General features: G+C 53.3%; 1 protein-coding gene across 1 annotated transcript in view; it reads right to left on the minus strand.

The window, feature by feature from the left end:
• Arhgap23 (Rho GTPase activating protein 23) overlaps window positions 1–22,087 on the minus strand; it is a 64,889-nt gene that overhangs the window by 28,102 nt on the left and 14,700 nt on the right. Inside the window, 10 exon segments of the mRNA XM_052197481.1 lie at window positions 463–588; window positions 1,226–1,315; window positions 1,552–1,625; window positions 6,023–6,101; window positions 9,759–9,914; window positions 10,193–10,314; window positions 11,166–11,296; window positions 11,491–11,552; window positions 12,609–12,926; window positions 19,561–19,704. Of these exon segments, the coding sequence (XP_052053441.1) occupies window positions 463–588; window positions 1,226–1,315; window positions 1,552–1,625; window positions 6,023–6,101; window positions 9,759–9,914; window positions 10,193–10,314; window positions 11,166–11,296; window positions 11,491–11,552; window positions 12,609–12,926; window positions 19,561–19,704 (1,302 nt within the window).

A 22,087-nucleotide genomic window follows, 5' to 3' on the forward strand; every position in this document is an offset into this window, starting at 1 on the left:
ATTCAGGGCTTATCAGACCCTCCAGAGTCAGAGGTGAAGCAGTGGCTCCCCGCAGGGCATCATGGAAGATGGAGGATGGGGGCTGGGCCTCAGTCCCTGCTCCCCGTCCTGTACTTCCTGTGCTCCCTGACCTGGACTGTGGCTGTTGGGAAACAGACCTCTGATACCCAAGTCACACTGTGTGCCCAGTTCTGCAGGCCACCTCCCCTAAACAGCACACTGAGGAGCCTCTGCATCAGCCTCCAGCCCCGCGGTCCTTTCCCTGTGTCTCTTCCCTGTCTCTTCTTCCAATCTTGTTCCTCTTGTTCCTCGGTGGCAGCCTGTCACTGCTGAAAGCCACATAGCCCCGGAAGTGCACTCTTTGGATACGGGTGCTTTTGCAAGCATCCTGAGACACGCAGGCCAGCAGGAGCAGAGCCTGACCCTGAGCATCTGGTATACAACTATCCAGTGGGTACTTACATGCTGGATCAGCGTCTCTACGATCTTGTAGCGGTCCGGCATGTGGGTCACCATGTCTGTCATGTTGTCTTCAGATGTCCTTACCAACGTTGGCCCGAAGACCAGAGCCAGGTTTCGGGGCTCCATCTGGGTGGGGGAGGGTAAAATTCCAGGGTCATTGCTCTGAGTGTGACCTCTAGTGCCCTTCTCTCCGGGTCTCTGAGGCCGCCATGCCCAGCTCTGACATGTCCTTAGAGTAGGGGATGAACATGGCACACGGCCACAGAGAGGTTTGGTGAGTACAGTCCAGGCCAGATGTTTAAAGTCTCTCATGTTCAGGCCTGGCAGCAATGATCGCTGCCTACCTCACAGGTCCATGGAGGGCAGGCCCGAGAGGTTAGTAATAGCTCTGGGGATTCTAGCATGGGACACGTTGGAGATTCGAACAAGGAGAAACCCTTTAATTTACTTTTTTTCTCCACTGTAGAACCAAAAGACAAAGACATGGATTAGGAAGATGCCAAATAAAGGGATTAGAACTGGCTCAGAGGACAAACGCTACCCTGCATGGAGGACTGAGATCTTGGCCTCCCCATGGCCCTCAGGACACTGGAGCTGGCTCAGTGAGGGAATGGCTCTGACGAGCTGCAGGTGGCTGCACTGACCAGTGTGCTAGGAAGAGAACCATTAGGCAGAGGGGGGCTCACAGGGCCTCACTCACGCAGAGGAAGCACCCATCCCAGTGCAGCAGGCACCCCCCAGACTCCACGGGGGCAGCACACACCTTGTTTTTCTCTGAGTGGTCAGCAATGGTCTTGAGATGGCCCACGAGGAATTTAAGTGTTTCATAGTAGTGTCCTGGGAGGTCCCGGATCTAGGGCACAGGAGGAAGCAAAAGGGATCAGGTTGTGGCGAGCTCGCCAATCCAGGCTCCACATACCCTAAAGGGGCTCTCATCATTCCACTGTAGGGAGCTAAAATCCACCTTCCAACGCCCTTCCTTGGTATAGATGGGGAAACTGAGGCTATTGTTCGAAAGAGACTCTTTGAAGCCTCTGTGAGAACGGCCCCCAGCTGCCCCTCCCGCCTGAGGGGGCTTCCTTCCCTCACCAGCTTCCGCAGCGTCTTCATCCTCTCTCTGGAATCTTCTATCCGATTGGCCTCGATGAAGTCATTGTATTTGTCTGGAACACAGGAGTGAGCCTCAGTGGTGGGAGGCGACCCCTTCCCCACTCTTGCGAGCTAAGGATCCCAGCCAGGAGGGGAAGACATTGATGCATCCTGGGGTGTTCGTATGGGATGAAGACCAGAGCTTTTCGCTGGTCCCTGAAAAGGGTCACCATCTCCCCTACCCTTGTCTCTAGGCTAAGGAACCCAAGGCTCAGTAGATCAGACAAAAGGGAGCCTTCAGACTCCTCCCCTGCCCCGCTAGTCCCTAGGTTCCTAAAGATGTCCCAGGGAACTGAGGGTAATAAGCCTTTCCCCTACTCTTTCTGGGCCTGCAGCCTCCATCAGGTTAACTGGGGAAACCTCAGCAAATAGGAGCTCAACATGGTCAGGTCCTCAGTACCCAAGAAATAAACCACCCCCAGCACCCAAGATATAAAACAAAGTTCATCCGGATGAGCTATGTACAAGAATTGCCAAGATTATGGTTCGGGGCTGGGGAGATGGCTCAGCAGGTGAGCTGTGGGCCCGGCCAGCATGGGGGCCGGAATCTGGACCCACAGCTTTATATAAAAAGCTTTGCTGTGGCAGCACGCCATCACCCCAGGACTGGGAGAGGAGACGGGACAATCTCTGAGTTCGCTGGCTATTCAGTCTAGCTAACTGGCATGCCCCAGGTACTCATGGAGAGACCCTGACTCAGATAATAAAATGAAGAGTGATACTGAAGACACTCCGGATGCCAGCCCCACCTGCTGGAAGGGGAACTGACTCTAGGTTGACCTCTGACCTCCACATGAACGCTAAGGATCCTCCCCTCCATACTCAATAAATAAATAAGTATAATTCTGTAATATAATTTTAAACATTACTTTCAGTTTCTAAACTTAAAAGTCCAAAGGGAAATGCCAGCTGCCTGTGATGGTATACACCTGTAACCCCAACATCCAGAAGGCTGAGGCAGGAGGATTGTTTCAAGTATGAAGTTAGCCTGGGAAGTATAGCAAGACCTTGTCTATGAAAAAAATAAAAAGGAAGGAGTGGGGTTGTAGAAGTAACTGCAAAGATCAGAAAAGCTTAATGTATATCATATACAAAAAACTGTTCCCACAAATCAAGAGCAAACAAGAAGGCCCAATAAATATACAGCATAGTATGAAGTACACAGGAAATGGACAGTGCTGTAGAGAGAATCCTGTGTATTGTTTGGATGCATCACCCATCAATTTAAAACCTATGTCCTATAGGAAAGGGTAGAGTAGAAGGTGGGACATTCGGGAGGCAGAAAGGATTCTGGGATAGAGCGAGGCTCGGGAGATTTGCCCTGAAAGAAGTGACTCATGGTGCCTAAGCACAGGTGACCAGCCACGTGGCAGATGCAGATTACAGTCAGTGGCTTATACTAAGTTATGATCTAGTCAGAGAAGAGCTGAGCTATAGGGCCAAAGTATTTGTAAATCTATTTTGGATTTGGTTTTATCAAGACAGGGTTTCTCTGTGTAGCCCTGGAGCTCACTCTGTAGACCAGGCTGGTCTCGAACTCAGAAATCTGCCTGCCTCTGCCTCCCAGAGTGCTGGGATTACAGGCGTGCACCACCACGCCCGGCCTTGGAAGAGTGCTCTTAACCCCCTTGAGCCATCTCTCCAATCCACTTTTTTTCCCCTTGAAATAATAGTGTGTCTGTGTAGCCATGGCTGACCAGGAAACTTGCTTTGAGACTACGCTGGCCTTGAACTCAGAGATTTGCCTGTCTCCCAAGTGCTAGGCTAGTGTCACCACAGCTGTCTGGCTAACTATTGTTATTAGTACTATTATTGGGACTGGATGGGAAGACAAAGAAGAGACTATGCCTAACCTCAATACCAGACATCTGTGGTTGCAATGGGAATTGTTTCAGATTACTCGGACACGCAGGCCCTGGCCAGGCCACCACAGGCGGTCAGCTCGTCATTTATTCAACTCTCTTACCGGCAAGACAGCCAATACCGCCCACCACCACCACCCCTATTTTTGGGCTTTCCATCGTCTTCTTTTTTTTTTTTTTTTTTTTTTTGGATTTGTTTTTGTTGAGACAGGGTTTCTCTGTGTAGCCCCTGCTGTCCTGGAACTCACTCTGTAGATCAGGCTGGCCTCAAACTCAGAAATCCGCCTGCCTCTGCCTCCCAGAGTGCTGGGATTACAGGCGTGCGCCACCACCGCCCGACTGTAAATCTATTTTGAGTCTGAGTCTTATTTCTTGGAGCACGGGTCTGGGAGGAAGGGCATCCTAACTTCTACACAGCGCCAATAGACTAACAGAAGAGGCTTACTCTCCCTAGAAATGAGGGCGACACACTGAAGCAATGACGAGACCATCCCCCATCCACTGACCAGCAAAAGCCTCGGACACTGATAACCAAGCTGGCCGCTGTGCAGCAGCAGACGCTTGTCTAGAATGCGCAAGGCCCTGTATCTGATGCCCAGACGACAGAAAAGAAGAAAATTAACAAACAAGGTGAGGTGGTGCCTGCCTGGAATTCCAGATACTCGGGGCAGATAGGGGACAACGTTCAAAGCCAGCCTGAGTAACTTAGTGTCTCAAATGAAACAATAAGGGGCTGGAGAGATGGCCCAGTGGTTAAAAGCACTCGCTGCCCTTACAGAGGACCTGGGTTCAATTCCCATGGCTCACGACCATCTGTTACTCCAGTTCCAGGGGAGCCAGTGCCCTCTTCTCACCTGCTCAGGAACCAAGCATAGACACGCACGCCTGCAGAACACCCCCACGAGCAAAATGAAAGAAACCAAAAGAAAAACGCCAAACAAAAGCATCCGCTTCCAAGCCTGAGGACCAGAGTTCAGTCCCTGAGACCAGCAGGTTGGAGCTGTAGGTGAGTCTCCTATAAAGGCTGGTGTGGCTGCATGTGGAAGAGGCCCAGTTCACAGTCACACAAGCAAGTGTGCAAGTATGTTGTCAACAGAGCTCCACATACGGTGCATGCACCCCTGCCCCACTTTCCACAAAATAAATACAATGTAATAAATAAAAATAAACCAGGCCGTGGTGGTGCACACCTTTAACCCTACCACTCAGGGCATGGATCTATGAGTTTGAGGCCAGCCTAGTCTAAGGAGCAAATTCCAGAACAGCTACAGCTAACCCTGTGTGTGTGTGTGTGTGTGTGTGTGTGTGTATCACAAAACTGAATGGTGCTCTGTTGACAACATACTTGCACACTTGCTTGTGTGACTGTGAACTGGGCCTCCTCCACGTGCCGCCACACCGGCCCTTACAGGAGACTCACCTACAGCTCCACACCTAAGCAAACACCTCCAGAACAGGTCCAGGCTTGTAAGGACAGATTTAAGCAGGGCATGGCATGGTTTTAGCCAATCTAAATTCCCATCGGTAGAGGACCTGTTTGGATAGCCTAAGGCTGGAGATCTGACTGTATCCTCTCTGCAGTGAAGCTGTGACCTGTTCACACTGGCTGTGCAGACACAAATGTATGTCTCTTTCCTGTCTGTGGTGGGAATACCATGCCAGTGGCTTGAAGTAAGTCACAGTGAGAGTATTCACACCCCAGGACTTTCTTCTCCCGCGGGGCCAGTTGTCAACCTCCATTAGCGCAGTACTGAGCTCGGTCACTCCACCCTGGGTGGGTCTGGGTGTCTCACCCACAGCCTCACAGCAGAAAGGTCAGGAAAGTAACACAACAGGTTGGCAGAACTGCCTTCTTTATCTGTTCATGATTTTTGTTTTGTGTTGAATTTTGAAACAGGGTCTCTCCACATAGCCCTGGCTGTCTTGGAACTCTCTATGTAGAGCAGGCTGGCCTTGAACTCACAGAGATCCGTCTGCCTCTGCCTTCCGAGTCCTGAGGCTAAAGGCAAACGCTACTATGCACTACTTGTAATTTTGTTTTTGAAACAGGCTTTTGTTTTATAGCTCTCTATGTAGCCCAAGCTGGCCTCAAAAGCATCATCCTGCTGCCTCAGCCTCCTGAGTGCTGGGATTGGAGGCATACGCTGCCACACTTGTTCAAACTGATAATAATGGGTTAGAGATAGGTTTCTGGCCAGAGCCTGAGGTGGAATGTGGCTGTACCACATACAGGCTGAGTGACCTTAGCAAGTCACTTTAGCCCTCTGAGCCCCTGTGTCTCAGCCCACGAAGGAGTTTGGTAACGGTTCCTGCTCTGTGCTCAACTACAGAGACTGCTTGATGCTCCCTCAGCAAGGGAGGACAGAGTCAGGACGATGGACAGGCTCCGTATTTCACATACACAAATATCTTTGTTGTTTTAAATATAATAAAAATACTTATAAAATAAAATAAATACTTATAAAATTAAAACCAACAACCCAGATTGAGAGAGTTCATGTCGGGGAATGGTGAGGATAAGGTGCCCTCCCAGTCCGCCCACTACTCACCATCAGTGAAGAGAGGCTCTGGCAGCTTGCGGAAGAAAGCCTTGAGCAGGCTGCTGATGACGTTGAGGTCCTGCCAGCGCTAGGGAGGAAGGGAGACGTCAGGACACAGACAGAATCCCAGGGCCCACGTTCCCATGTCCATACCAGCTCTAGGACCAGCCAGGCCACCTAGTGCCCAGACCGCCACGCTTGTCCAGAACACATATTTGACTACAGCTGGCCCAGGGGGCTCAGTACTGCCTGGCACAAAAAACACGAGGACCCAAATATGGGGGACCGAAGCCAGGGCAGCCACCCCACATACACACGCCCTGGACAGCCAGTGTGTCCCTAAGTGCCAGGCCAGTGCCTGCCTCCTGACGCTCCCCAGCTAAGGATGATCCTCTGAGCAGACACGTCACCCAAAGCCCAAGTGTCCGCAGCACAGGGCTCACATGCTGAGTCCTCCTTATGCTAGGCCCTATGCACACCACATGCTGTCCCCTAGGGGAACTCTCCACCTCACCCTGCCTTGCTGCCAAAGCCTGAGCAGCCACCTGTGAATCCCACCTCCGAGTCACCTGTACCACACTCTGACCTTTCAGCTGCTTCTGCCCTTGCCTTCACTATCTCCCATGAGGCTGTGCTCTAAGGGCTGTGGATCCAAATGACCTAAGTGTACGGTGATTTTGTCCCCTGGTGGGTCTTCCATTTTCATATGTGCATATACATGGGAGCACGAGTGTGGGAGTGTATGCCTCAGCCGTGCCTGTGAAGGCCTGATCTTTCTCTACCACTCTTCTACCTTATTCAACGCGGCAGGGTGTCTCAATCAAACCCAGAGCACACCACTGTGCTACTGTCCTTAGCCAGTGTCCTCTGGATATCCAGTCTCCACCTTCCGCAGACTGGAACTACAGGTGAGCCACCACCCACCCAGCAGGTGCACAGGTCCCGAGACCTGCTCAGCGAGCACTTTAACCCTGAGCTTTCTGCCAGCCCTTCTTCTTTCTGTAGTAAGGTTGCTTATTATCAGTGTGTTGGGTGCTGTGCATACGGGGAGGCGAGAGGACACAGTGTGGGAGTCAGGTCTCTCCGTCCTCTGTGGGTTCTGGGGAAGCTTCGGCTCAGCATCAGGCTTGCTTGGCAAGCACTCTTACCTGCCCAGAATCTCCAGTTGGGCTGCTTTGGTTTTCCCATCTGGATTGAGGGAGCACCACACGCATAGGAGGATATGGCCGGGGATGGGTCTAAACTTCCTCCAGTACAATGAAACACACACACACACACACCTCCATACATAATTAATTTGCCTCAAGTGGCCACTGAGCTAGGGAAGAGAATCTGCTCTAATAATCTAGAGGAACAAACCGTTCTCTGTCCACCAGGGGGCGCCAACACCCCACGTGCCATAGCTAGGCACCAGGCTCAGGATCTAGTTCCGAGGTCCGGTCTCAGAGAGCAAGGAAGCAGTCAGTGGAGACACAGACTCACCACAAAGAGCCTCAGCTCTGTGCCAGGGTGCCCAACAGCACCCTCTCCATGGGCACACCCACAGTACTGACTTCCCCCCCCCCCACCTAAGCAAAGATAAAATGTCATCTGTGCAAGTGATGCCTGCTACCAAACACAGTCAGTACACTGGGCAAGCCTGCTCAACCCTGGGTCAGGCCAGCCATACACCCCCCCAACTCTGGCCCCTCTTCTTCCTGGCTAAGGCGAGCTGATGTGTTTCACTGAACGCTGACCGGGTCGGGGGTGGCTCCAAGATGGCCCTCTCCACTCCCCCCTGAGGGCTGAGAACCTCTCATCCCCCTCTGAGCTCGGCCTCTGGTCTCCTCTGACAGAGTCTGCTCCCACACCAGCTTCCTAAGAGCTCTGCCTTCTGCCCTTGCGGGCTGGTATCAGTCTGCCTTTTCCCTTGGTCCCAGGCTGTCACATGACCACACTTAGTCAGAGCCTGTCAACCCATACAGGCGCTATGCCATCCCCCCAAATCCAGGGGGGCACGATCTGACTCACTCCTCCTTCAGCTTCTCCTCAAGCCTCCTGTTCCTCATGCAGCTAACAGCCCTCCCTCTAGTCTCTGCCTGTCCTTCCTCCCCTCTCCCTGCCTCCACTTACCCAGGGCCCTCTGTTAGCCTGACCCTCAGTGACCCCAACACCTTCTTTCCTCATCTCCGCTCTCGCTTCGTGCTCGTGCTCGTGCTCGCACTCGCACTCTCAGCTCTCCACAAAGCCTCAGTCTCGCTCTCCCTCACACCCTACCCTTGGCGGTGCTCCCCCCAGTATAAGAACTGCCAAAAGCGCCTCACTGTCCTGTCTGCTGGCTGAGGGTCAAAGACTTCAGGAACCTCACCCTGGGCTTTACCATCCCCGCCCCCAAACACAAAAAGTTGTGTCCACCTTTGTCCAACCCTCAAACCCTTCTGTGAATCACAAGCAACACTGTCACTCCCTGCCAGCTCTCCCTCACCCTCAGGAGCTCTGGAGGCTGCCTCTGCTCCAGCCCTCAGCAGTCTCTCCCTCCTCTGATACACAAGTGCTTGATGGTGGGCCACTCTTTTGTCTTTGATGTCACATCTATTTTCTCCTCTCCCAAAGACAAAAATACTGTGGAGTCATGGGGTCTGTGGTGCTCCAGTAGCCAGATTCATGGCTTTCCCCCAAATCCCTTTTCATTAGAGCGCCTTTGGTTAAATAAAAATCTTACACAAAAATCCAAGGTGGGCTAGTGAGAGATAGCTCAACGGGTAAAGGCGCTTGCCGCCAAGACCAACGAGCTGAGTTTAGCCCCAGGACACACACGATGGAAAGAGAACCACCGATGTCCGCATGCACCACAGCAGACAAAGAGTCCGCAAAGAGCCCCAGCAAATGAATGGATGTGGAAAACTCCAAGGTGATACTCAGAGCAAAGGGGGATGGCCCTCGGTCCAGGGGTCTCGACCTGTGTGTGGCCTCTTCACAGCCCCTCTGGGAACCTAAGACTCCAGGAGTCATTTGCAAACTGCCAGCCGTGTTGCACGCTCTTCGGTGCAGTCTCAGCAGCTGCAGGCTGCAGCACTGACTGGAGGCTGGCCACCTTGACAGCAAGGCACACGCCCTTCCACCAGGCCAGGGCTCTCAGGACCTTAGCTACCCACGGAATCCAGCCCATTTTGCCTGGTGCTGAAGGACTGTAGAAAGGAGAGAGGGTGGGCAGGAGGAGGGAGAGGAGAGGGAGGGGAGGCAGAGAGAGCAGCAGGAGGCCTATCCCCGCCCCCCCCCCCCACACACTCACTAGCTGGCTTTCTTGGAAGTGGAATTCCCAGCAAGTGTCCAGCCCTCTCTCTGCCCGTATTTGTATTTGAGTTTAGCTGCGAGAACTCGGCTGTCCTAAGTGCTCATGCAAAACTGTCACCCAACCAGAGGCCAGCTGCCTTGTGCTGCACATATCTACAATCCCAGCCCTTAGAAGGCAGAGGCAGAAGGGCTAGCCTGGGCTACACAGAGGACCCTCTCTGAAAAGAACAAAACAAAACAAAACAAAAAAAAAAAAAAGCAAAACAAAACAGCTGCCTCTGTCTCAGTACCCAGCAGGCCAGGGTTACATTTCTTTTCGGGTCATCCTTGGGAAAATGCCCGCTGGCGCCGGCCGACTGGGCAGGCTTTCTCCTGCCACCTGAACATTCTGGCCCAGGGACAAGCACGTAGTAGAACATGAGAATGCAACCGGGTAGTCCCTGGACCCCACCAGCAGCCGAGCCACACCCACCTCATCCTGCAGGTTGATGTCACTGGGCCCACGGTTGAGCTGCTCTTGCAGGCTAGACACCACTGCATTGTTGCCAGGTACCCGGTAAATGCCAGTTGATTCCAGCCCCCGTGCTTCCACGATACGGCAGCAGGCAGCCACGATCAGGGGGACACGCTGGGAGCACAGACATGGGAGAGGGGTTAGAGACAGGGCTGGGGTAGGAGGCTTAGTGAGAGAGAGCTCTCTCAGGCTGCCCAAGGGGATGAGGTCCTTACGGCCTCAGTCTAAGGTCAGAACTAATAAGAGCCACCGACTCAGAAGGTGCGCACAGGGCAGACCCCAGCTCAGCGGCGCCCTCTGCAGGACTCGGGCTGCCGCCACCTCCCCACAGCTCTGGTCCCCCTGCCTTGGCCTCCTAGGTGCTGCCTGCTTCAAGCGTTGTGGGGACCCACCTGGTTCTCAGAGGCAGGCTGGCACTCCTCCAACCGGATCCCAAATGCCCGTGGGGTGGCCTTCTTGTTCTTCTTGATGATGTTGATACCCCAGGGGGTTTTGGGAGCTGCAACACTGTCTTCTGGGACGAACAATGGCAAAGAGAGCTGGGGTTAGCTGAAGGAGGTCAGAAGGGTCCCACACACTCAACGCCACACCCACACAAGAGGACACAGGGACTTCATCAAAGAACTAGGGAGACTGAAAGGTGAGAGAAGGCTTAGGGGGCAAAGTGACCCAGGAAGAAGGTCATGGCTCCATAAGGGTAGTTGGTGGCCTCAAGGACCAACCTATGAGATCAGAGTGCATCCCACATTTTGGCAAGACCAAAGGAAATGCTTTCTTTTGGCTGTAAAAAAAGAAAGAAAGAAAGAAAGAAAGAAAGAAAGAAAGAAAGAAAGAAAGAAAGAAAGAAAGAAAGAAAGGAAGAAAGAAAGAAAGAAAGAAAGAAGAAAAAAAAGAATTTAAAAAAAGTGTGTGTGTGTGTGGATGTGTGCATGTGTGCGCGTGCGCACTCTGGGGTGCTGCACATGAGTGCTGATGCCAACAGATGTCAGAGGTGTCAGATCTCCTGAAGCTGGAGCTGCAGGCACTTGTCAGCTCTGACAACCCAGCTCGGGCCCTCTGGAAGCTCTTTAGGGCTGAGCAATCTCTCTGGCCCAGGAAGTGGATCCTAACAGCCCAGAGTGTAAAGATGCAGGCAGCCCGCAGCGCGAGCCCCTCATTCCCAAAGGACGTAAGCAGAAACCAGAGGGCTGCCAACAAGAATGTTCTGGAAGCAAATCGGGATCCAGATGTCTTCAGCGCCGAAACCTTGAGGCTCCAGAGCCCTCACAGGCTCACACTTAAGGCTGAGAACAGCAGTGACCCTGGGCACACACAGGCAGGGGCACTGCCCAGCACAAGCACACACACTGCACCCAGCCCTCCTACCCTTGCTTCCTGCGGGCTGGTCCTGAGTTCTGAGGCCACGGACTGCAGTCTGCTTGAGGAATTCAGACTTGAGGCCTCCCAGGCCCCGAGAGCCTTTAGGGGAGGAATCGGCTTTGGGCCCAGAGCTATGGCTGCAGAGGGGAAAAGGAAGAGGAGGGTGTCTTCATCTGGAGTAGCCCAGCGTGCCACTTCCCCGGCCCCCTCCTTTTCAACTAGCTGCAATTCTCACTTGTCTGAGCGAGGACTAGAGATCTCTGCCTGGAAACCCCCAGCCCTATAGGCTGCTCCTCCCCACCACAGGCTGCTCTGGGAGCACAGGCCTTACCTCACTTTGCGATAGTCATTAAGCTTCTTGCTGATCAGAGCTTGGTTGGCACAGCCGGGGTCCTGCAGTGGGGAGAGGGGAGGGAGGAGCTACGTCAGGGCCCACAGCCCACCCCACCTGAGCTCCTCCCTGGCCCTGCCTCAGCCTTGCCTCTATCCACCACGTGGACAGCATAGACCCAGATGGACAAAGGCCAGGGCTGGCCTCCCTGGGCAGCTGTGTGACTTTGGGGAAGCCACCTAATGTCTCTGAGCCCCAGTCACTTTGGCAATAAGCATAGTGAGGCTGGACGAGGCCGCCTCCATCTTGGGGTGCAGCTGTTTCCAGACCTGTCATGTACAGAGGGACAATGACCACAGGTGGCCACTACAGTATCCCAGGAGAAAGGCTCCAGAACAGGGGACACAGGCCCTCTGCCGTAAAGAGAAAGGACCCCACCAGAGTCCTCAGGGAAAGGGCTATCCAGGTACACTGCCCCTCATGGTGATGTCAGCCTCCAAGCCCTAAACTGTACCTTCCTCTGCCAGGGAGTGCCAAATGACCTCTGTGCAGATGGGACCTAGAGGGGACATCAGCAATTCCCAGGAGGGATGCCTTTTTTCTAAAGCTCTCCCCAACCCCTGCCAAATCACTTGGCCTAACCTCTGCCCACCTGCAGCCAAAGGCTTCTGGTTCTGTCCTCTGACTCAGGACAGGGCTGGCATCTGAGCAGGACAGCTCATGCTGCACCCCAGTCCTTGGAGATTGCCTATTCCAGCCGACCAGAGGCTAAGGCTGGCCTGGAGCTGACCTCAGTGGGACAGAGCTTGCCCAAGGCAGTCTCAACAATGGCAGTAATTACTGTCATCACCACAGTTGTTATTGTTTCTGCTGGTCATTGGGCCCTGAGCATGCCAGCTGCCCTGCAGTCTGTACATAAGTCTGTCCTCAAACCCAAACTCAGGTGGGCAATCCCGCGCTAGATTCTTAAATAGCTCTTTTCCCAGGAGAGGGAGTGAGGCTCAGAGTGGCCACCCCAGGTCACAGCAGCTGAGAGGCAGCCCTGCCTTGCCCTGCCCTGCCCTGCCCTGCCCCTGCCTTGCGCTGGTGGCCCACTGGGCACAAGCCCAGGGCCTCACCTCGCCCTCGGCCCTGCTGTTCTCCCGGATCGCTCTGATCCAGCCCAGCATGTCATCCCGGTCCTCAGCCTGAAAGAGATATTCACAGAAGTCAGCGGTGGTCAGCCGGAACACGTGCCTCCTCTTGGTCTCGCTGTAGGAGATGTCCACCAGGCAGGAGCCGATGCAGACGGGCGCCGCCTCGTCCTCACCTGCGCCGGCCGCCGCAGCCCCCGCAGCCGCCGGCCCGGGCTCCCGCCGCTCCTTGCTCAACGAGAGCGAGCGCGCGCGCAGGACGGCATAGACGCGCTTCCACTGGCGCAGGCCGCCGCCCGCTTTCTGCAGGGAGACACAGAGTGGGAGAAACAGGGCAGCGGTGAGAGCCATGCCTGCCACGGGTCTGCCAGAGGCTGAGAAGCAGCAGGCCATGAACTACAGAGGAGACAGACCCTAGTCCATCCCACCTCTCCTCCAATAGGCAACCTGCGGCCTCAGTCCGCTTGTCCAGACTGCCTTACCTACCCCTAAGATTCCCAAGATGTCAACTTCTACCTACTCTAAGTGGCAGCACCATGAGGCAGGGGCCTTACCTGAAAGGGAATCCAAAAAGGGGTAAGACCCCCAGAAGCATAAACTGTCACCAAGCCGCTGGGCGTGGTGGCGCACACCTCTGGTCCCAGCACTCAGAAGGCAGTTAGGTAGATCTGAGTTCAAGGCCAGTCTGATCTCAGTGAGTTAAAGGTGTGCGACACCACCACCTGGCTGAGAAACTTTGTCTTGGATTTCTTTTTACCACTTTACCACACCATCCCTTGCCTTCATGTGAGGAGTGTGCTGTCCCCAGTGCCCTGCCTCTCCCTCAAGACTCCACTAGGGGCGCCCGGCCTGGAAGCCTCTCAGGGTCACTTAGGAGCCAGAGGCTGCTTCCAGCTCTCGCCTCGCCTGCTCCACAGCGAGGCACAGGCGGAGCTTTCCCTTTTTAAAATGTATTTAATGTATTTATTTTGCTTTGCTTTGTTGCTTTTTGTTTTTGTTTTGTGGTTTTTGGCTCTCTCTCTCTCTCTCTCTCTTTCTCTCTCTCTCTCTCATTTTTTGTTTTTGTTTTTTTCAAGACAGGGTTTCTCTGTGTAGCCCTGGCTGTCCTAGAGCTCACTCTGTAGACCAGGCTGGCCTCGAACTCAGAAATCCGCCTGCCTCTGCCTCCCAGAGTGCTGGGATTACAGGCGTGCGCCACCATTAAGCTTCTTTCCTGCTTTCTATCCACCCTCTACACTCGTAGTTCATTTTATTTTATGTGCATGAATGTTTTGTCTGCAGGTGTATATGCCACGGTTGTGCCTGGCACCTGTGGAAATCAGGAGAGGGCACCAGATCCCCTGGACCTGGAGCTAAGGATGGCTGTGAACTGTCCTGTGGGTGCTGGGAACTGAGTCTGGGTCCTCTGCCAGGGGACCATGTGTTAGCCCAGTGGTGGTAGAGATGCACACCTTTAATCCCAACACTGGGGAGGCAGAAGCAGGCAGATCTCTGAGTTCGAGGCCAGCCTGGTCTACAGAGTGAGTTCCAGGACAGCCAGGGCTATGCAGAGAAACCCTGTCTTGAAAAACCAAAAAGAAAAAAGAAAAAAGAAAAAAGAAAAAAGAAAAGAAAAGAAAGGAATCCTATGTTCTTAACCACTGAGCCATGTCCCCAGCTGCAACCTGTAGTTCTTTCTTACCTAGAGTGAACTACCATTTGGAGACATTTGTCTGGAGATGCTGTGGAAGGGAGAGGCGTGCCTAGCAGGCAGTAGCCAAGGATGACGCTAACCATCCACCTATACAGAGATCACTTCACAGCAAAGCCCTACAGTCAACAGAGTCAATGAGTTCCAGGCCCAACAGGCAACAGAGAAGGAGGCCTGCCTTGCAGAGGAGACCTCAGGGCTGTGTCCTGAGCTCTCCTCACCCTGCACACCTCCCACAGGGTCACTATCATACCCGGGGCGTTAAGCAGTCACCTGCTGTTCCCAACTGTACAATTCCAGCCTGTGGTAGGTACCAGCCCGGTGCTGAGAGGCTCCAAGCCGGCTCAGCAGCCCCAAGCCCCGCCCCTGGCTTGGGCAGAGCATGGCTGGGCCCCATGCTCCCTGCTCACTGCAGGCAGGAGTCTGCCCTAAAACCTGTTCTCCACCCTAGTGCTCTCTTTCCCAGCTCGGTCAATCCGCCCAGCTGCCCCAAAACCTGGGACTTGCTCCTGACATCTAGCTCATGAGAAATCAACTCTCACCTGTTGTTTTAGAGTCTCACCTGTCCCCACCTGGGTGGCACCATCCTGTCCCTCTCAATGACCTTCTCATCTGGACTTTCCCAGCACCCTTCCCCTTGGCCCTCCAGGCAGCAGCCCTGCAGTCACTCCCCTGTGGGTAGCCCCTTAAAGCAAGCAGAAGGTCCTGAGGGCACATGCTGACTCCAAACTCATCTCCCTGCTGCTTCTGTCACCGCACCAAGCTTTTGCCTACCAGTGACTGCATTTCTCTCTTACAGCCTCTGCACTAGCTGCTGCTTCTCCTGCGGACTCTCCGTTTGTTTGTTTAAAATGGATGGGGGAATGTGGGTGTACTGTGGCATGCTAGTGAAGGTCAAAGTCAACTTGAAGGAATAAGTTCTCTCCCTCTACATGAGCATCCCAGGGATCGAGCTCACTCCTCAGGCTTGGCTGCAAGTCTCCTCCCCTGCTAAGCCATGTTCTCATCTCTCTCCTCCTCTCCTGTTCTTCCTTCTTCCTTCCTTTCTTCCTTCCCTTTCTTTCTTTCTTTCTTTCTTTCTTTCTTTCTTTCTTTCTTTCTTTCTTTCTTTCTTTCTTTCTTTCTTTTTCATTTCATTTTGTGTTGTTGTTATTGTTGTTGCCTTAGAGACTGAGCCCAGGACCTGTACATGTCAGGTAGATTCAGCACTGAGCTAGATTCCTCAGCCCCTAGCTCTGTCTATCCTGGAACACACTCCGTAGACCAGGCTGGCCTCAAACTCAGAGCCTGCTCTGCCTCCCAAGTGTTGGGATTAAAAGTGTGCACCACCATGCTGTGCTGTGCTGTGCTGTGCTGTGCGGGGCTGTGCTGTGCTGTGCTGTGCGGGGCCGTGCTGTGCTGTGCTGTGGTGTGCTGTGCTGTGCTGTGCGGGGCTGTGCTGTGCTGTGCTGTGCTGTAGTGTGGTGTGCTATGCTGTGGTGTGCTGTGCTGTGGTGTGCTGTGCTATGCTGTGCGGGGCTGTGCTGTGCTGTACGGGAACTCCTGATCTCCACGCCCCTGCAGGCCAGGTGTTCAGTTTCTCTCGTTTCTTTATGTGGCTGCCTCCTTCCGCTCTAAGCTCAAGTCACCAGCATCAGCTCTGGGACTGAGGTGCCTCTGACCGTCTCATGGCTCACGTCCTGGCTGTGGGTGTCCTGGCTACATAGCAAGCTGCTGGGACACGCGCCCAGCCCAGGGCTAGGTGCCGAGCAACCGTTCATTAGCTATATTCAGTCTGCTCTATGTTCTGAGGGTGAGGGCCCCAAGACCCTCCACAGAGCAGGGCTGAAGCTGCCATGTCCACCTTCTCTTAGGGAGGATTCCCTTAGCCTAGCACACATTCACAGAGCTGCTGGGCTAAGACAGGGCCAACTGGAGCAGCCCTACCACTAATGTAATAAATGAGATTCCTGTTCCAAGAGAATAACCGTGTTAGCATGAGGTGGCCCCAAGGGCCCCCCTGAGACTGAACCATCTGGATAATCCTGAGTAAGTCAAGTTTTCCCCTGGCATCACCGCTAATGGATAATGAGAGGTAAGGAAGGGTCCAGGGTCATTTCCCTCACACAGTGGCCCTGCTAAGGGGTACAGCATGCACGCACCCATCTTCTGCCTGGCATTGGTGGTCTCTGAAGGAGGCTGAGGATGGGAGAGGGAGACTGGAACTGCTGGTGTAGATGACATGAGGCTACCCCAGACAGACCTAGGGTCTGCAGCTGACTCTGATTCCACGGCACTTCTTTTAGTTTCCAGACGTGGGACCAAGTAAACAAGTGACAGAACTGCTCAGTGAGCCAAGGGGTCACTGCCTGTCCCTAACCAGAAAACCCTGAGGCTGGGCTAGCAGTGTCACCCAAAGCTGGGCCAGGCTCCCTAAGAGAAGTGGCACTAAGACATTTTTCTGCCACACGTGGACGTAGAGGATATTGTGCCACAGGCTCTGTTTGTACAACTCCCGCAGTCCCCTGCCCCTCCTCGTCCACCCCTTCTTGGAGTGACTGCCATCTTCCCATGTCCCTTTAGTTTCATGACCAACCTCACCTTCCCAGTTCCCACTTCCTGTCAAGATCCTGTTGTGGCACGTGCCTTTTATCCCAGCACTCGGGAAGCAGAAACAGGCGGAACTCTGAGTTCAAGGCCAGCCTGGTCTACAGAGTGATTTCCAGGACAGCCAGGGCTACACAGAGAAACCTTGTCTCCAAAAATCAAAGGGGTGGAGTGGGGGGGGGAGACTCGACTAGGTCCTTGTCATCTCCTTCTCTCTGTTCCTTAGGTCACAGGTGCTTGTGCACACCTAGCCAAGATGTAGGCCTCCCTGTGTCTCCCTGTCCACCATACCTCTGAGTTTCCATTCACCGGATCTCAGCCGAGATGTGTAGGATCACACAGCTCCAACAGACCTTCCGCTCCCCAAATCCTCCCTTCAAGCGGCCAGAAACTCAAGGGAGAGTGGCCCCTGCCAGCCAAGCCAGGAGCTAAGACCCTTGGTGTATCCTCCACCTTCCTCAGCCCCAGAGGCCGTCAGCCAACCTTTTCCCTAGAATCTCTTACAAACAGCTCCTGGTCCCATCCCAGCGCCTTGACCACGTAAACAACAGCAATGGTGCAGACTCCTTCCGGCACAGACACACTACTATCCTACGTCACACATCTCTGCACTTTACCCCGTATCTCAGGACAGGAAAGTTCCCCCAGGTACCAAATTCCCACTTCACCTTCTACCAGCTGCTCTGGGCTCTCCAGGCAACCGGGCTCCGGGCACGCTCAGCCTCCCTCCAGCCCTTAGTGAGGGGTCTCCCCCAAGATACTCCCTCTCACCCACTTCTTCTCTAATACAGACTCCCACAAGCTTTGTCTCAATCTCCTAGACATACAAGCCCCAGCCTGCTAAGCCCTTAGCCTCCCTGTGCTGTGGCCATCAGTGCACCTGTCACTGAGAAGCAATTAGCACTTTCTCTGTGGTCATCAACCCCAAAAGGACAGGACTGGGCAAGCTGGCTCCCTCACCTAAGTCACTACAAGTTCATCAGTCCCTCAGGAGGAGCAGGGGCTTTGGGCCCCCCGGCTCACACAGCCCACACCTCTCTCCTCTTGACTCATAGCTCAAGGGACTGAAGTTCGCTCCTGAAGCCACACGCACACAGCAACATGTGGCTGTGTAGAAATTCAATCTCTATTTCCTAGTCCGCCCTTTCCAGACTCCACTCCTCCAGGGATTCTTGTACAGGTTCCAGAACCATGGATTTAACCAAACGTGGATCAAAAGCACTCAGGAAACAACAGATGTTTTTTTCCCCTCCACATCCCATAATCAACCCACGGAAACAACTATTTACATGGCCTTACGTAGCATGAGGCAACATGTCATCTGGAGATGAGTTATAGTGCCTGGGAGGACGGCGTACGCCTCACACAGATCCCAGGCTGCTTTATATATGGGGCTGACGTGGCCACGAATCTGGAGCCCCCATAAATACTGACGGATTCCTCTAATGGCAGCAAGACAGAGGAACCTGAGCAGCCCCCAAGTGCCAAGCTCTGTGGGGACCCTAGTCCCACTTTTTCTCCACTCTTCCTGCAATGCTGAGTGGAACCCAGGCCCTTCCATAAGTTAGGCAAGAGCGCCTGAGGCACAACCCACAAGAAAAACACTATTCTCTTTTGTGTGTGTGTGTGTGTGTGTGTGTGTGTGTGTGTAGTGTGACTAGGCAAACATTTACCAATAGTCTAGATCCCCAGCCCCTAGCCTTTATTTTATATTTTATTTTGAAACAGAACTTTAGTAAGTTGCTAAGGCTGGCCTTGAACTCACTCTGTAGCTTAGAGAGGTCATGAACTTCCCATCCTCCTGTCTCAGTCTCCCTGAGAGCTTGGATTACAGCCTAGGCTCACCACACATAGTATGGTGCACCCTTGTTCACACCACGTCTTCTAAATGCTGAGGAGCAGGTTTGGGAAAGTGTTAGTCAGCTCCCCTTACAGACACTGAGTCATAAGCACTGGGCTCTGAGTCCTCAGAGCAAGAAGCCTCAGCACCAAGGATCAAGGCCAGATCTGCCCAACCCGCCCGGCCTCCCTTTCTTCCCTCCCTCCAGCCCAGGGCTCCCACAAGGGAGATTAGAGCCCCACCTTCCCTTCTGAGTCCCATCATCCCCTCCTGTCCTCCTCACCGGTTCACAAAGGCTCTCAGCTGGATCTCAAGGTGGCTTCTACACAGTCCCCTTACTCCCTGCCTTCCCTCACTAAGTCACCTGAGGAAGCCACGTGAGCTGTCAGAGCCCCAAGGGTTTCGGCTGTCCTTAGACCAAGTCTGCGCCCCAGGACCTCCCTCGTAGGCCGATGAGGGCTGGCCTCTGCTTCCTTCACCCTACCCTCTCTCTCCTTTACCCGACCCCCGTCGCTCATTCATGGTCTTTTTCAAGAATGGCTTGGTCAGGTTACCAAACATGGCTTGCTGTGCAGTGCACTTCCACAGCACGAACAGCTTTGTAACCTCCTTTCCAGACTTCAGTAAATCCCCTCCCCCCAGAAGCTCCTCCCAGCATCTAACCTTGAGTCCCCAGGCTTGCCTGAAGTAAATTTTTTGGTTTGGTTTCATTTTTGGGGGGGGGGGGTGGAGGTGGCACCAGAAGCTTCAGGGCAGGTATGAGAGGGCCTGGAAGTTCTGCCCGAGCACGCAGTCCGTCCTCCTTCCTCGGGCCACCTTACCTTCCCCTTCTTGGTGAGGATCTGCTTGTAACATAACCAGCCTTCTCTCCTGACATCACTGAAGGGCGCATCGGAGAGGTCAGAGGTTGAGTGCCGTTTAGAGGGGGCGTCGGCATCCTCAGAGGTGCCCCAGCTATCTAGAGACTGTAGGGAGAAAACATTAGGCAATTTAGGGTGGCTCCCATAGTACCAGCATCTCAGGGGCCTCATGGGCTCCTGGCAGCCTCACGGGCCTGGCGTGTGGCTGGGCTGGACCCCGATGTGCTGTGTGACCTCCTGGGCAGGCCTTGCTTGTACTCTCTGGACTGTTTGTGCTGAGGTCATGAGACCGCATGAAGAAGCCGGAAAGGAGGAAAGAGTTGGCCCTGCCAGCAGGACACCTGACTCCCCTCGCTGCAAAAGCCAACCTGGGCTTCCTTCAGCTTTACAGCCTCAAAGGAATTGAGGAAACAGGGAAGGAAGCGACTGTGGCAATAAGGAGTTAGGTAAACGGCAGAAGTGGGAACATCAAGCAAGACCAAGCAGTGATGGGACAGGGCGTCAAACCCACCAGGAGTTAAACAAGACACGATGGTGTCAACAGGAATCCAGCCTAGAGCTGGCCTGTCCAGGGAAAGGTCAGTAAACTGAGGAAGTGACAAGGGGAGCCAGGTGGCCCTGAAGGTGTAAAGAGAACAAAGCACACATGCATGTGAGGAAAGTGCACAAATGACCAGGAGGCCGAAAAAGGCACGTGGGTGGGGCTTCACAGCAAGCTCAGAGGGCCCAGCACTCGGGAGGCTGATGCAGGAACATCTCAAGTTCGAAGCCAGCCTGGATTAAACACTGTCTTTAAGGTCTATGAAGACCTGGCCTGGGGCTGGAGAGATGGCTCAGCGGTTAAGAGCACTGACTGCTCTTCCAGAGGTCCTGAGTTCAATTCCCAGCAACCACCTGGTGACTCACAAACATCTATAGTAGGATCCGATGCCGTCTTCTGGTGCAGTGTGTATTCTTATAAATAAAATAAAATTTAAAAATAAATTAATTAATTAATTTAAAAAAAAGGCCCAGTCCTAAGAAACCAAGGGCTGGAGGGATGGCTCAGCGGTTAAGCGCACTGGTTATTGTTTTGGAGGACCCAGGTTTAGCTCCCAGCACCCACATGGTAGCTCACAACCATCTGTAACTGATCTCTCCAGCAGTAGGCATGAGCAGGGCACATGTATATACATGTAGGCAAAACACTCAGACACATGAAATAAATAAACCTAAAGAAAAAAATTAAGAGAAAGAATCTGGATTGATTCATATTGTAGAGCTAATAAGCACCTATGGGTACAGCTATCGGAGAAACCACGCCTCTGGCCTCCTAGGGGCACCTGCACACACCACACACATGCACACACCCATACACATGCACACACACACACACACTCATACACACACACCCATATACACACACCCATATACACACACCCATACGCACACATACAACAAGCAAACACATATATAACACTTAACTAAAAATTTCTTAAAAGGAATAAATCCATTAAAAAAGGAAAAAAAGTACCAGCTCTTGGGAGGCAGAGGCAGGCAGATTTCTGAGTCTGAGGCCAGCCTGTTCTACAAAGTGAGTTCCAGGACAGCCAGGGCTACACAGAGAAACCCTGTCTCGGAAAACCAAAAAAAGAAAAAGAAAAAGAGACAGAAGAGAAGAGAAGAGAAGAGAAGAGAAGAGAAGAGAAGAGAAGAGAAGAGAAGAGAAGAGAAGAGAAATCAGGATTTGTAAGCTAGGCCCTGAGTTCAAGGCCAGCCTGGTCTACAGAATGAGGCCAGCCAGAACTACACTCTAAGACGCTGTCTGAAAACAAATAATGATAACAAAAAGAGCTGGAGATATTGCCCAGGCTGTGCCTACCACACTTAAGTCCTTGGTTCTATTCCCAGCATCGAAGAGAGAGAGGGAGAGAGAGGGAGAGAGAGAGAGAGGGAGGGAGAGATAGAGAGAGGGAGGGAGAGAGGGGGAGAGGGAGAGAGGGAGAGAGGAAGAGAGGGAGAGGGCGAGGGAAAGGGCAAGGGAGAGGGAGAGGGAGGGAGGGAGAGAGGGAGAGAGGAAGGGCTGCTCTGTGGTTTGGGACTTTCCAGCCTGGAGGACAAGGGCAGTCTTCCGGTGGGAGGCAGGTCACATGGATGGCATGAAGATGAAGTGCAGGGAAGGGCGAGCAGGCAAAGCACTTCACTTAGGGGGTCACAGCTATGGAACCCGAGACAAGCTACCACACTTCTAGAGACAGACAGACAGACATACATACCCACACGCACCCAGACACACACACATGCAAACAGACACAGACACACATGCACCCAGATACACACACCAGACGGTCTCTCTCTCTCTCTCTCTCTCTCTCTCTCTCTCTCTCTCTCACTCACTCACTCACACACACACACACACACACACACACACACGCAGTCTCTCTCTCTCTCTCACACACACACACAAACACTCTCTCTCTCACACACACAGACACACACATACGCACAT

The sequence above is a fragment of the Apodemus sylvaticus genome, chromosome 10 (genome assembly GCF_947179515.1).
Source record: "Apodemus sylvaticus chromosome 10, mApoSyl1.1, whole genome shotgun sequence".
NCBI classification, from domain to species: Eukaryota; Metazoa; Chordata; class Mammalia; order Rodentia; family Muridae; genus Apodemus; species Apodemus sylvaticus.